A 17,721-nucleotide genomic window follows, 5' to 3' on the forward strand; every position below is an offset into this window, starting at 1 on the left:
TTTCTTACTACACATTTACAGTTTTATTATATTGCATCCTTTATGGACAAGAAATAGATTGAAAATTTTGTTTAATATGTTCTTTACATGTCTTTTACTTGATTTATCGTTTTTAGATTGAGTAATATCCATGTTTTTTTTTGCTCTAAAAAAAATATCGACCGTTGGTATATTTTAAATGTAAACCCACAATCTAATTTCGAACAAGAGAGCTACGTGATAGATAAGTGCACGAAATTTTACGATCCAATTTAGCTGAACATTTATGGTCTATTAGAATATGTAATTCGACGAATTTTATTACATATTCTAGGTTATTTTCTAATTTCGAATTTCGAATTTCCATGTCCTTCCTTTTGAACATTGAAATGTACACTCAAAATGAACTATGATACCTTCTGCTCCAACACCATTATATCTATCTATACACTTTCGTCTGCTCGGATTTGTCGGTAGGTTTTCGACTATCTTCCACTATTCATTTTAAACCTTAATCGTCGGTCAGGTATAATCTTCTTACTATGTAAATTCGTTTGTTACTCAAAATTATATCATGATTTTAATCCTTAAATGATTTAGGGTGTTTGCCCAAATTTTTAGGGTTTCCTTTTTGTAGATAGATTAAACCTTTAATCTCTGACTATTATTTAATTTGAATGTATTAATGATTATGCAGTGTTTAATTTCGGTATTGAATACTGTTCAGGGTTATTTATTTCTGGGCAAATTGCTCAAAAAGGTAACATGAAAGTCACTTTTTCCCAATAAAGGGTATATCCGTTTTTTTTTTCTTGCCCACAAAGGAGTCTGATTACAATTTAGTGCGTAAAAGGGTATCTGATTGAAAAATAGTGTCAATTGGGGTAACATGTGACACCGTGAATTTTATTTTTTATAATTCTTATTGATGATGTGTATTTACATGTCATATTTCATTTAATGACTAGCATTTTATCATTTTCTTGATTTTTACAATTTAGTTAGTGACTAGGATTCTTCCATAGTATCTCCATTTCAACACTCCATCTCCCTATTCACCACCACCCCTTGAATCCGGGCAGTGGCGTTTTCCTTTTTTTTAAAGCTTATTCTTCAAGGTAGTATTTTCATTATTATTATTATTATTATTATTATTATTATTATTATTATTATTATTATTATTATTATTATTATTATTATTATTATTATTATTATTATTATTATTATTATTATTATTACTATTATTACTATTATTACTATTATTAATACTACAAATAAACTTACTAATATTATTACCAAAATTATTATTATATATCATTATTAAAATTTACTATTAGTATCACTATCATTATTTTAGTATTATCATAATTATTATTTTAACAAATAAAAGATATTTATATAAAAAAAAGTATAGTTATTATATATATCATAAGTATATCTAATTTACTATTTTGATATAAAAAAATAACATATATAGGTATATACAAAATTTGAAATAATAAATCCATTTCTATTTTAAATAAGAAATATATCATAAAAATTAAAATATATAAACTAAGTTGAATACCATTATATGTTTATTATATGTGTTAATATATATAAATGATATAGGTTCGTGAATTCGAGACCAACCCTACACTTGTCCAATGACGTCATATGTATTTTTACTACAAAATACAGTATAGTGAGTTCATTTGATTCCCTTTTACTCTTTACATTTTTGGGACTGAGAATACATGCGCTGTTTTTTTACAACTTCTTTATTAAATGCTTTTGAAATATATTTTGAACTGTGAATACATGAAATGCTTTTATAAATGTTTGACGAGATAGACACAAGCAAAACATTCCTCGAATGAATTATGTGGACGTGATAATTGCCACAATTGATATGAATATATTTTCCCTGATTATTATTGCTTGGTAACCTAAGAATTAGGGAACATCACTAATTTTGAGAATTAGTGCACGCCTAATTGACGCGAATCCTAAAGGTAGCTACCGGGTTTAACACTCCCATCCAGAATGTTTACTAGACGGAAGGGCTAGTGGGCATGGTGTTTAGTACTTCGAAGTTTCTATGATTATTATACAGACGAGATGTTCTGTTTTGAGGATATTATTATGCGCATTATATGTTAAGGTCGGTTACCAAGCCAAGTTATGAAAGCAATGAAAAGTGAATGTTATGTATCGAGAGAATGATTTTAGACACAGGTTATGTGTATGTTATTTTTGTGCACAAGATATGTGTACGGTTACTAGGATTTATGAAAGATGATTTCGTACACGAGAAAGGTGTACTGTATTTAAAAGATATCGCATGTACATTACAGGTGGGTATAAGATTCGGGCCCATTTGTACCATGCAGGATTTAAATCTTGTGGTCTATCAAAATGATGAATTTTTATTGTTTTATGATAAACTTATGAACTCACCAACCTTTTGGTTGACACTTTAAAGCATGTTTATTCTCAGGTATGAAAGAAATCTTTCGCTGTGCATTTGCTCATATTACATGGAGTCGTTCATGGCATATAGAGGTCAGAACCTCACAATGGGACTAACTGTTGAAGACTTCGTCCAGATGGATTAGGACGAGTCACTACATAAAGCACCCGTGGGAGGTGATATCTATGTAAGTTGCTTTTTTTAATACTTGATTTAAATTTAATTTTAATAATTTAATATTTGATGCATATTTTGTATATTAGACTTTACAGTATTTATTTATCATCTGAATTAAATTGGTGTTTACAAGTTAAATTGTACTCCGTAATAGCTAAGTTGAAGCTGAGTTAGTGAGTTTGACACGTGAAAGTGGTCACAGCTAAACTAAACAGTATCTAATGGCCAGTGATGGTTTAATTTATGTGATTTGAATTTGTATTTATGAATTTTATCTTTTAATTTGGGGAAGAAGGATGATGAAGATGATGGTTGAATTTTGATGAAGTTACAGATGTGGGTATTGGATCCTTGTTTGACCACTTTTATTTTTTTCTTTTTTTCTTTTTTTGTAATAAATTAAAATTGAATAAAATAATATTAATGATGTGGCAATGAAAGTATCATACTTGAAATATTAATGATGATTTAGTTGACATGAAATATACACATAAGCAATAAAAATAAAAATTAGTTTTTAAATATTGACATCGAATATACATCTAAGCATAAAATAATATAATACAATGACACGTGTCAGATATTACCACAATTGACGCTATTTTTCAGTCAGACACCTTTTTACGCACTAAATTGAAATCATACTCCTTTATGAGTAAAAAAAACGGATATACCCTTTATTGAGAAAAAGTGACATTTATATTACCTTTTTGGGCAATTTGCCCTTTATTTCTTTATATTCATTGTTATTTGATTCCATGATTTTGTATTACTGATCATGGAATCAGTAATACATACAGAATCAGTAATACATACAAAATCAGTAAATCAAATAACAATGAATAACAATGAGTATACAGTCTTTGATTTTTATATCCTTAATCAAAACATATATACATAAAGTATAAAGTTATTCAGCAACCTAATAAAAAATACTATTTTTAAGATATTATGGATGGATTCAAGATAGTATGGGTATATGACATGCTAAATCTCTTAACAAACATATTTGTATTTGTGTAATATATGTTTCAGTATCTTTCCGTGTTGATTTCTAAAAGCTTTCTTCAAATACATAGATATATATATATATATATATATATATATATATATATATATATATTGTGTCAATATTTGGAATGGTAACTTCATGTTTTGGTTTGTTTTGTTTGTCGATTTGCGTCGACATTTGACTTTGTTGGGTTTGATAAGTGTTTTACGTAAATACAATTGCAATTATGTGACGACCCGGAAATTTTCGACCAAATTTAAACTTAATCTTTTATGATTTCGACAAGATAAACAAAATCTGTAATGTTGAGTTACAAAATGTTGAAAACTGTTTACATGAATTCTGTTAACCTTTGTCTATTCCTGACGATTCACGAACAATGGTGTGTAGATATATACATACATATATATATATATATATATATATATATATATATATATATATATATATATATATATATATATATGATTTTTGTACATAATTAATATACTATGTATATTGTATTAAGTATTCGAATAAGTTATATGAATACTACATAATTAATAATAGGTAATGTTAATCTATTAAATATAAATACAAGTTAAAATGTAATTATTATATTAATGAATATTACTTGCATTATTAACATTGATATCAGTATTATTAATATCATTAATTTAATACATAATATATAAAAATGAGATTTTGTAAGCATAAATTGTTATATCAATATTATTAGTAGTACTCTCATTATTAGTATTAATATTAATATTAATATTAGTATTATTATTTGTATTATTAGTATTATTAATATTATTATATTACAACATATATAAGATAGACATGAAAAATGAAACATGTAACTTGTTATTACTAGTATTATTATTAAGTATTATCATTAATATTAAAATCATTATTAACAATATAATCAATAATTATTATCATTAATAATTATTATTATAAGTATTATTAATTATTGTTATTACTAATATATTAAATTTAATAATAAATATAGTTGTTATAATAATATTGTTATTACTTTCAATATTAATATCATTACTAGTGTTATTAATATTATTATTTTACATATATAATCTATAAATATGAAATTGTTATATATATAAATTGATATAGTATTATTATAATTAGTAATATTATTATTAATAATAATAATAATAATGATGTTATTGCCATAAATTTAAAAGTTATTATTATCGATATTTTAATTATTATATCCTTATTAGTATTATTATTAATATTATCATTAATATTATTATTATTGTATTGTTAGTATTTTTTTTATAATTATTACTAATATTAATGGAATTTTATTTATTAATATAACTATTAATAATTAATATAAGTTAATCCGTATTACATATATGACAGATAAAAACGCGTTATTACTTGTTATCACTATCTGATCTATTATATTTTTTTTCTTCTCTTTCTCTGTTCGTCTGTGATATTTGGTCGACACCAGGAGTATTACACAAAATCAATCAACTCATGTTTTACAGAAAAATCAGTCAACTTTTATCATCCTTCAAATGTTTATCAATTATAATTACTACACTCTTTTATCCGATCGATTAAAAAAAAGAAATAAAAACTCTAGTACCTCTGTTCGTGGGATTTTTTGCAAAAGCTTAAATCATGAATCAATTACAAAAACTAGAATTGCAGTCGTGTTAGGAACCGTGTACTCAAACTATCTGCATATTTTCAAGTCTTAATTAGCGAAATCGAGTTCTAATTTCAAGGTCAAAGATTTTGAAATAAAAGGTCAAACATTTGTTCTTCTATCGAATTGAAGGTTTAGAGGTAATTTCCGTTTAAATTGATAATTTCATAAGTTTCTGTAAATGATTTAAGATGTATTTCATGTTTTAATCGTAAACTAAAACGGTCTAGATTTTAAAATCAACAATTGAAGTTCATAGTGTTCATCGAGCTTTTGTTGCAGCTGATTTAATTTTTTTTTTCCTTCTTGTCAAATAATATATCCCCCACCTGATTATTCTGTTTCAAATTCGAGTCTTAAACCAAACTGTAAACTTACTTTTATGATTGGTACATGGTATCGGGTCAACTGAATTAGGAGGAAGAAGAAGAAGTCAGAGGTAATGGTTAAATAAATTTATGTTATGAATTGAAACATAAAAACTGAAGCAGATCAATGGTTTGAGGGCGTATTGGGTTAACGAGAGGTTGGGGGTTCGAACCTGAATCTGGGCATGGGCTATTTTTTTGGAGTTCATTCTTATGAGGTAGTCCTTACTAAGTTATTTATTTATTATTATTATTATTATTATTATTATTATTATTATTATTATTATTATTATTATTATTATTATTATTATTATTATTATTATTATTATTATTTATTAATATTAATTATTATTATTAGTATTATTAACATGATTATTATCGTTATGATTATTATTATTACTATTATTATTATTATTATTATTATTATTATTATTATTATTATTAATGTCATTATTAATATTTTTATTATTAATTATTGTTATTAACACTAAATATTATAGATTTTAATTATTATTATTACTAATAAGTATTAGTTATCCCTTATCATTGTTATTATTACGATTACAGTTATAATTAAGAATATTGTTATTATTATTATTATTAATATATTATTATTGTTGTTGTTATTGTTATGTTAGTATTATTATCATGACTTTTATTATTATCATTAATATGGTTTAGATTATTATCATTAAACTAAGTATCATAATTATTATTAATATTATTATTACAAGTATTATTACTAGTATTATCAATTAGGTTATTATTAGTATTATTATAGTGACCACTAATACTAAAAGTATCATTTTTATTAATATTAGTATTAGTATTATTTTAGAATCATTATTATTAATAAAAGTATTACTATTAAAAATTACCATAAATAATAAGGTTGATACAATTATTATTACTAAATACTAAGTATTAATATCAAAAAGTATAATTTTCATTATCATTATTATTAAATTATTTAATTTATTAAAAACTACTGATATTATCATTATCATGAGATTTATTATAAAAACTATCATTAATATTATCATACTAATATCATTATTATTAATACTAGTATTATCATTAATGTTATCATTTCAAATATTATCTAGTATTATTAAAATACTATTTTAACAAACAAATGATATATATATATATATATATATATATATATATATATATATATATATATATATATATATATATATATATATATATATATATATATATATATATATATTTACTACATATAACATAAAAAAATTAATATTTTTACATTATAAAATAAATAAAAGTTATTAATATAAAACTATATCACTAATAATATATATATATATATATATATATATATATATATATATATATATATATATATATATATATATATATATATATATATTGTTCGATCACAATTACGTATGTCAATATATATACAAATGATATAGGTTTGTGAATCCAAGGCCAACCCTGCATTGTTCAATGTCGTCATATGTATTTTTACTACAAAATACAGTATTGTGAGTTTCATTTGCTCATTTTTAAATGCTTTTGCAATATATATTTTTGGGACTGAGAATACATGCGCTGCTTTTATAAATGTTTTACGAAATAGACACAAGTAATCGAAACTACATTCTATGGTTGGATTATCGAATCGAATATGCCCCTTTTTAGCTTGGTAGCCTAAGAATTAGGGAAATGGCTCCTAATTGACGTGAATCCTAAAGATAGATCTATGGACCTTGACATGTCCCATTCGGGTTACGAATGCTTTAGTACTTCAATTATCATGTCCGATGAGAGTCCCGGAATGATGGGGATATTCTATATGCATCCTGTTAGTTCGGTTATCAAGCGTTCAACATATGAATGATTTTTATCTCTATGCAGTTTGCGAAATGCCTGATATGAGATGTATATTTATGAGAAATGGAAATGAAAATCTTGTGGTCTATTAAAATTATGGAAATGAATGATTATGATAAACTAATGAACTCACCAACCTTTTGGTTGACACTTTAAAGCATGTTTATTCTCAGGTATGAAAGAAATCTTCCGCTGTGCATTTGCTCATATTAGAGATATTACTTAGAGTCATTCATGACATATTTCAAAAGACGTTGCATTCGAGTCGTTGAGTTCATCAAGATTATTATTAAGTCAATTATAGTTGGATATATTATGAAATGGTATGTCTGCCGTCAGCTTTCGATGTAATGAAAGTTTGTCTTTTAAAAACGAATGCAATGTTTGTAAAATGTATCATATAGAGGTCAAGTACCTCGCGATGTAACCAAATGTAATGTATTCATCCAGATGGATTAGGATGGGTCATGAAAGTTGGTATCAGAGCGGTGGTCTTAGCGAACCAGGTCTTGCATTAGTGTGTCTAACTGATAGTTGTTTAGATGCATTAGTGGGTCTGGACTTCGACCGTGTCTGCATGTCAAAAGTTTTGCTTATCATTTCGTGTCGAAAATCATCTACTTATCATCCTTAAGAAATTACCTGCTTATCATTCTTAGTCTAGACACTTCTTATTGCATTGATTACATGAATAGTGTAGAGACAAAATTCAGATTTTAGCGTATCCGTTACTGTAGAATTTGTCTGACACGTTTCCTTAATTTCCCCCGTAATCTACGGGATCTTCTGTACTATACATAGATATTCTATGTAATTAGAATATCATCCGATATTCGAAAATCATTTCATAAAATCCTTTACCTAACCGTGCAAGATGAATTCCGCAACCAGTTCAAGTTCGTAGGATGCCGATAACTATTCCGATATGGATTTTCACTCGAGCTCCGAAAGCAGTGTAATCGGAATGGATCAATCGATTAGCCATCATCAATTCTGGATGAATTGGGGTTGGGTTCGTAGCCTCCTCAATCATTGGAGACAAGAAGAAGGTGATCCTTTTCATCCACCACATTGCCCTCTTGGCGAAGAACCTGAAGCACTTACCGACGAACCTGTCCGAAACACCATTTTCTCTCTCATTTCCAGAGTATCTCGTCATGATTATATACTATACCAAATTCTAGATCATATTTATCCGCTCGTCCGAACCAACAATCACCCCGGTGTAATAGAAGAAGTCAACGAGCTTCGCGCTCGGGTAGTGGCTTTGGAGAATATGGTGCAAAGGTTACAAACACCAGCAGCAGCATCAGCAGCATAACCAGTACCACCATCATCAACGCCAACAGTACCATTACCACCGCCAACAACAACCGCATCGCAAACCTCAACTTCACAATCTGTCACACGAACATCAACGTCATACGCACCATAGATACCAAGGAGTACCAACAACAATGAACGATGAAGTATTAATTCATAACTTCATTGAAGAAATATTCTGCGAAGAATATGTGGTTTTTAAAAGTTTTAGAGATTATTTATTCTAGCTCAAACCGAAAAATCAAATGAGTTTAATATCATATTGACTCATTAAATCCATAATTACATCTGAAGAGAATATATATGTAAGTATATTTTCATAAAGATTGTAATTAAAAATTCTTTTGTATAAACGATTAATGGTGAAAATATTTTAACGGGTAGGTAATACCCAAGAAATATTTAGATTTCACATTAATAACTTACATTGTACATTCTTCGAATCTGATTCAACAGTTATTTACTATCCTACTTACACTCACAGATATACGTATTCGTTCACTGCAGAATAACCATTTTCATTCAATTTCATATTTAGATTTTGACCTATCAGAATCCATCAAGTGGCGTAATGAAGAAAACATTGGACAAAAATAAAATTTGTTAGAAACAAATAAATTAACTATGAGAAATTTTGTTAAGAATCCACGCTAACTGTTCCTAGCTAACTTTTCATAGCTAACTGATTACATTTTATTTATCGCAATTTAATTATCGCAATTTATATTCTCGCAATTTTATTAATCGTTATTTAATTTCTGTTATTTATTTTACGCACTTTAAATATCGGGACACGTATACAAGGTTTTGACATATCATATCGACGTATCTATATATACTATTTGGAATAACCATAGACACTCTATATGTTGTAATGCTCGAGTTCGCTATACAGGGTTGAGGTTGATTCCACAATAATATATATACTTTGAGTTGTGATCGAGTCTGAGACATGTACACGGGTCACGATACGTATTAATTAATTCGAATATTATAAACTATATATGAATTATTGAATTAGTAACTGTGGACTGCTAACTGTGGACTACCAATATTGGACAATTAAAATGAATTAAAATATTGATTATAACATATGAAACTAAACAATTCTTCAAGTTGCCACTTGATTTCATCTTAAACCTCATTTGTATCTTGACAATTCCAATCTGCGTACAAACTTTTCATGATTCTTGAAAACACCTAAATCGAGAGGATGAACCAACCGCACTTCATCTACGGAAGAAAAGATTGATGCGTATAGTTATGCACCTGAAAACACTCAAAACCTGAGTAAACGTTTAACACGTATCTGTGCTAGCTCTGTTGACATTGTTATTACCAAAAATAACATTGCAATTCTTTTTCAAATTAGTCAATTGTGTCACAGCTTCAGCAAATCAATTTCGACTTTTTATTCGAATGAACTCTACTATAACTTTGATATATAAGTTTGCTTTTCGTCATCATTACCGGAGAACCGTTCATTTCCACTACATTAGCATTAAACTTACCAGCAATTTCGTTACTCATTGACTTAAGTTTCTCCGAAGAACCATTATATTTGTTCATTAAAACCTTATCATATATTCATCCGTATCTTATAACGAGAATTGCCATACCAAATACCGAGAATCAACAATTAGTATTTTAAATCTCGTAAAGTTTTTACATCAATAGTTATATGTATACATATAACAACTATCTCCTAGACTTACGTACTTCAATTGTGAACTTCTGAAAAACATCCCAAACTACGAAATAGTTCTCCGAATTTTTGGAAAGTACTGATGAAGCAGCAAAAACTATAGATGACTTTAACAGTCAAAAGTTTGATTATAAAGAAGGATACGTTGGAAAAGTTCAAAAAAAAATTGGTACTGAAAAACGGATTGAGCAAACCATGAAGGAGGCTGTGGATAAATCACAAAAACTAAACCTGCCTTCAAAGAATCCAAATGATTTAGTATCTGCTGAAGTCATTAACGAAAATCTTGCTCCTAATTCTAAACCTTTACGGACAAATCTTCTTCATCATTCATCGATATTAGAAATTCTAAGATATCATTGTATCTATCATTATAAATATCCTCAATATTTCTGAAGATATCTTCATAAATATTCTTGTCCGATATTCAATATCTCTCCGCACTATCTGTGCTATATCATAAAGGAAACTGTTTTGGTTTCGAAATTCAGAAAAATTCGAATTTAAAATATGAATGATTTGAAGTAGTGTTGGGAACTGAAGCATGGGTTAGTATAATATAATGACACTTGATCAACGTGATTATATTACAGTAAGTCATGTTGAGTTTCTAATGAAACTTGATGATTCACAGACTATAACATCATCATGTGCCATGTTACATAACTTTTTCATTCTGCTTAACTTCTGAACATATCAAGAAAGTATATTCTTGATAGTTCTATTCTCAGTGATTCAGGTAATTTGACAAATCAAATCGTGCGATTACGTTCTTTCTTGTTTAGAACATTAAGTTCATTCGAGGTTCCATACTTACGAATTCTGGACCATTACTCGCTTTACTAGAGATTGAGAAGAGAATAGAAAGGCAAAGAGCATAAAAATATAAGAGAAAATATAAAGCCCGATAACAACACATAAATTACAAACCGTGTATATCAATGTTTATCGCAACATAAAGACACGGGAGAATTAAAAACACTATAACCCCAAGGGCGAAATAGAAGAAAACAGATTCCTCCGGTGGAAGTTGGAAAAGGAGAATGATTGTTGCGATAGTAAGGATAAGGACAAGGATTAGAACTGGATTAAGCATTTTCACAATCTTTTGAATTTGGGAATTGAGTATAGGAGCTATAAAAGTAATGGAACGGAAGAAGTTAATTTATAGTGAAATATTTGATAAAGAAATCAAGTCAGATAATCGCATTTAATTGAAGAGATTTTATTCACCAAAGAATCAAATCTTTCAGATCTCAACGAATTTCTTTAAATTCCTTGAATTTCGGAATTCAACAGTGACTATGTTAAAAGTTAAGACGAATCTTTATTTTACTTCATTTCACTTTTTTGTGACAGCTTCACTCGTACGTTTCACATAATCGAATCATTTTATCTACATAAATGATAAAACTCTATTTATCAACTCATATTCGTCATGAAAATATTTTTATTGTTAGCCATGATGACCTCACTCAAATTTCAGGACGAAATTTCTCTAACGGGTAGGTACTGTGACGACCCAGAAATTTTCGACCAAATTTAAACTTAATCTTTTATGATTTCGACAAGATAAACAAAATCTGTAATGTTGAGTTACAAAATGTTGAAAACTGTTTACATGAATTCTGTTAACCTTTGACTATTCCCGACGATTCACGAACAATGGTGTGTGTGTGTGTGTGTGTATATATATATATATATATATATATATATATACATATATGATTTTTGTACACAATTAATACACTATGTATATTGTATTAAGTATTCGAATAAGTTATATGAATACTACATAATTAATAATAGGTAATGTTAATCTATTAAATATAAATACAAGTTAAAATGTAATTATTATATTAATGAAAATTACTTGCATTATTAACATTGATATCAGTATTATTAATATCATTAATTTAATACATAATATATAAAAATGAGATTTTGTAAGCATAAATTGTTATATCAATATTATTAGTAGTACTCTCATTATTAGTATTAATATTAATATTAATATTAATATTAATATTAATATTAGTATTATTATTTGTATTATTAATATTATTAATATTATTATATTATAACATATATAAGATAGACATGAAAAATGAAACATGTAACTTGTTATTACTAGTATTATTATTAATTATTATCATTAATATTAAAATCATTATTAACAATATAATCAATAATTATTATCATTAATAATTATTATTATAAGTATTATTAATTATTGTTATTACTAATATATTAAATTTAATTATAAATATAGTTGTTAAAATAATATTGTTATTACTTTCAATATTAATATCATTACTAGTGTTATTAATATTATTATTTTACATATATAATCTATAAATATGAAATTGTTATATATATAAATTCATATAGTATTATTATAATTAGTAATATTATTAGTATTAATAATAATAATAATGTTATTGCCATAAATTTAAAAGTTATTATTATCGATATTTTAATTATTATATCCTTATTAGTATTATTATTAATATTATCATTAATATTATTATTATTGTATTGTTAGTTTTTTTTTTATAATTATTACTAATATTAATGGAATTTTATTTATTAATATAACTATTAATAATTAATATAAGTTAATCTGTATTACATATATGACAGATAAAAATGTGTTATTACTTGTTATCACTATCTGATCTATTATATATTTTTTTCTTCTCTTTCTCTGTTCGTCTGTGATATTTGGTCGACACCAGGAGTATTACACAAAATCAATCAACTCATGTTTTACAGAAAAATCCGTCAACTTTTATCATCCTTCAAATGTTTATCAATTATAATTACTACACTCTTTTATCCGATCGATTAAAAAAAAGAAGAAATAAAAACTCTAATACCTCTGTTCGTGGGATTTTTTGCAAAAGCTTAAATCATGAATCAATTACAAAAACTAGAATTGCAGTCGTGTTAGGAACCGTGTACTCAAACTATCTACATATTTTCAAGTGTTAATTCGCGAAATCGAGTTCTAATTTCAAGGTCAAAGATTTTGAAATAAAAGGTCAAACATTTGTTCTTCGATCGAATTGAAGGTTTAGAGGTAATTTCCGTTTAAATTGATAATTTCATAAGTTTCTGTAAATGATTTAAGATGTATTTCATGTTTTAATCGTAAACTAAAACGGTCTAGATTTTAAAATCAACAATTGAAGTTCATAGTGTTCATCGAGCTTTTGTTGCAGCTGCTTTAATTTTTTTTCCTTCCTGTCAAATAATATATCCCCCACTTGATTATTCTGGCTCAAATTCGAGTCTTAAACCAAACTGTAAACTTACTTTTATGAATGGTACATGGTATCGGGTCGACTGAATTAGGAGGAAGAAGAAGAAGTCAGAGGTAATGGTTAAATAAATTTATGTTACGAATTGAAACAGAAAAACTGAAGCAGATCAATGGTTTGAATGCGGATTGGGTTAACGAGAGGTTGAGGGTTCGAACCTGAACCTGGGCACGGGCTATTTTTTTGGAGTTCATTCTTATGAGGTAGTCCTTACTATGTTATTTATTTATTTATTATTTTTATTATGATAATTATTATTATTATTATTATTACTTATTAATATTAATTATTATTATTAGTATTATTAACATGATTATTATCGTTATGATTATTATTATTACTACTATTATTATTATTATTAATGTCATTATTAATATTGTTATTATTAATTTTTTTTATTAACACTAAATATTATAGATTTTAATTATTATTATTGCTAATAAGTATTAGTTATCCCTTATCATTGTTATTATTACGATTACAGTTATAATTAAGAATATTGTTATTATTATTATTAATATATTATCATTGTTGTTGTTATTGTTATGTTAGTATTATTATCACGACTCTTATTATTATCATTAATATGGTTTAGATTATTACCATTAAACTAAGTATCATAATTATTATTAATATTATTATTACAAGTATTATTACTAGTATTATCAATTAGGTTATTATTAGTATTATTATAGTGACCACTAATACTAAAAGTATCATTTTTATTAATATTAGTATTAGTATTATTTTAGAATCATTATTATTAATAAAAGTATTACTATTAAAAATTACCATAAATAATAAGGTTGATACAATTATTATTACTAAATACTAAGTATTAATATCAAAAAGTATAATTTTCATTATCATTATTATTAAATTATTTAATTTATTAAAAACTACTGATATTATCATTATCATGAGATTTATTATAAAAACTATCATTAATATTATCATACTAATATCATTATTATTAATACTAGTATTATCATTAATGTTATCATTTCAAATATTATCTAGTATTATTAAAATATTGTTTTAACAAACAAATGATATATATATATATATATTTATATATATATATATATATATATATATATATATATATATATATATATATATATATATATATATATATATATATATATATATATATATATATTTACTACATATAACATAACAAAATTAATATTTTTACATTATAAAATAAATAAAAGTTATTAATATAAAACTATATCACTAATAATATATATATATATATATATATATATATATATATATATATATATATATATATATATATATATATATATATATATATATATATATATATATATATATATTTGTTCGATCACAATTACGTATGTTAATATATATACAAATGATATAGGTTCGTGAATCCAAGGTCAACCCTGCATTGTTCAATGTCGTCATATGTATTTTTACTACAAAATACAGTATTGTGGGTTTCATTTACTCCCTTTTTAAATATTTTTGCAATATATATTTTTGGGACTGAGAATCATGCGTTGCTTTTATAAATGTTTTACGAAATAGACACAAGTAATCGAAACTACATTCTATGGTTGGATTATCGAATCGAATATGCCCCTTTTTAGCTTGGTAGCCTAAGAATTTGGGAAATGGACCCTAATTGACGCGAATCCTAAAGATAGATCTATGGACCTTGACATGTCCCATTCGGGTTACGAATGCTTTAGTACTTCGATTATCATGTCCGATGAGAGTCCCGGAATGATGGGGATATTCTATATGCATCATGTTAGTTCGGTTATCAAGCGTTCACCATATGAATGATTTTTATCTCTATGCAGTTTGCGAAATGCCTGATATGAGATGTATATTTATGAGAAACAGAAATGAAAATCTTGTGGTCTATTAAAATTATGAAAATGAATGATTATGATAAACTAATGAACTCACCAACCTTTTGGTTGACACTTTAAAGCATGTTTATTCTCAGGTATGAAAGAAATCTTCCGCTGTGCATTTGCTCATATTAGAGATATTACTTGGAGTCATTCATGACATATTTCAAAAGACGTTGTATTCGAGTCGTTGAGTTTATCAAGATTATTATTAAGTCAAATATAGTTGGATATATTATGAAATGGTATGCCTGCCGTCAACTTTCGATGTAATGAAAGATTGTCTTTTAAAAACGAATGCAATGTTTGTAAAATGTATCATATAGAGGTCAAGTACCTCGTGATGTCACCAAATGTAATGTATTCGTCCAGATGGATTAGGACGGGTCATGAAAAATTAGTATGAAGTGAAGTGAACGGATATTACAAGATAGATCTACTTGCTGGTCTTTTAACATTAAGCACAGACTAATTGTAATTTAGGATATCTTATCAGTTGATCTCTAGTGATCTTCAGAGTGGTTTTAGTTTAGTAGTTTTTGTAGACTGATAAAAATATTGTATTAACTTAGGGTGGTAAGTACATAGTGTCTGTACAGTTCCACAAGTTTAGCTCTTTTCGAGTATCTGAATATTACCATTCTATAATAGGAGTTCATGTTATAATGTGGTCTTTTTCTGTTACTTTAAACATGGGTACTTTTATTTCAGATCTGAGCAACACTTCTATCAAGGAACGTTTGGTTGTCGTCCCACTTCACCAGCTAATTTTCATGTCTGAACTCGACCTTCAGATCCCGTCTGCTTTTGGTGAGTATCTATTGCATAGATTGCAAACAGTGAAATTCTTTTCAACCTTATCAGAGGGGGACTTTTCACATTTAGTTGATCAAGTAATGCACATACTGGTGAACTAATGAATATTGTAATTAATACTATTTTTTTAACTTGTTTACTAGACCCGTTTGCTGAAACTAATACTTGTTGGAGTATGATACAAATTCAAAGCGAGCGGAAGCATTTTTAAATCTTTACATAATCATACTCTTCCACGGATCATTGTACAAAACTTTAGCAAACAAAACATATTAACGAACCGAACAAGAGAAGATCAGAATACAACCTTTGTAGCCTTTTGAAGATCGAATTTGAAAACTCAAAGAAGAGTTCCTCTAAATGGTAGGCACCCAAAGTTCCAACCTTGCTTTGATCTATACCTTCTACTTAATGGATCTTTTCTTCTTCCTTATTTCCATCAAAAACCGAACCCAATTATAGATTTCAAGTATTTTGGTTACTTGAAAATGAGAAAGAAAATAGCATTTTTGTATGTGTGTTTTGTATCTTTAGTATATCATTTCCAATACCAAGACTTGGTATTATATATTACATAATTGATACAATAATACATCTAGTACAAATATAATAAATAAAGATTTGGAAATATTTGCAAAATCAAATCTTTATATAAAATAAGATTTACAAAATCAAATCATATTTTATAAATCAAATCAAATCTTATATCTTATATAAAATATGATTTGCAAAATCTAATCAAATCTCTACATATTTAGATTTGTAAGTATATGTATACACATAAAAAAACTTACTTAATTTATTAAACCATTAACTAATGATTAATAAATTAATTTCCGATTAGAAGGTATATCAAACAATTTACGATTAATGATGGTGCATAGTTTGTATAACATAGTTTGTCTCAGGATTTCTCATACATATCGACTCTAGGATAAATGATGTTGCAATCTTAGAGCTTACCTTTTGACTTAAAAACAATGAAGTAATGTCTAAGTGTGGTCATTCCAGAACCTTGAATCAACTATCAAGTTCCTCATGAATGTAGTTTCATATAAGCCTATATTACTACACTTTATAGCAGCCTTAATTCAATTCTCTCTTTCTTAGAGAATGACCGACTGTGGAAGTTTATGAAATAATATTCATTGGAA

At 26.3% G+C, this 17,721-nt stretch overlaps 1 protein-coding gene across 1 annotated transcript in view; it reads left to right on the plus strand.

The window, feature by feature from the left end:
* The first annotated feature begins 316 nt into the window (after window positions 1-316).
* The window catches only part of LOC139853482 (uncharacterized), a 97,512-nt gene continuing 80,107 nt past the window's right edge, over window positions 317-17,721 (plus strand). Inside the window, exons 1-3 of the mRNA XM_071842875.1 lie at window positions 317-452; window positions 16,463-16,561; window positions 16,711-16,727. Of these exons, the coding sequence (XP_071698976.1) occupies window positions 389-452; window positions 16,463-16,561; window positions 16,711-16,727 (180 nt within the window). The 5' untranslated portion in view covers window positions 317-388. The remainder of the gene's footprint in view (window positions 453-16,462; window positions 16,562-16,710; window positions 16,728-17,721) is intronic.

The sequence above is a fragment of the Rutidosis leptorrhynchoides genome, chromosome 6 (assembly GCF_046630445.1).
Source record: "Rutidosis leptorrhynchoides isolate AG116_Rl617_1_P2 chromosome 6, CSIRO_AGI_Rlap_v1, whole genome shotgun sequence".
Classification (NCBI taxonomy): domain Eukaryota; kingdom Viridiplantae; phylum Streptophyta; class Magnoliopsida; order Asterales; family Asteraceae; genus Rutidosis; species Rutidosis leptorrhynchoides.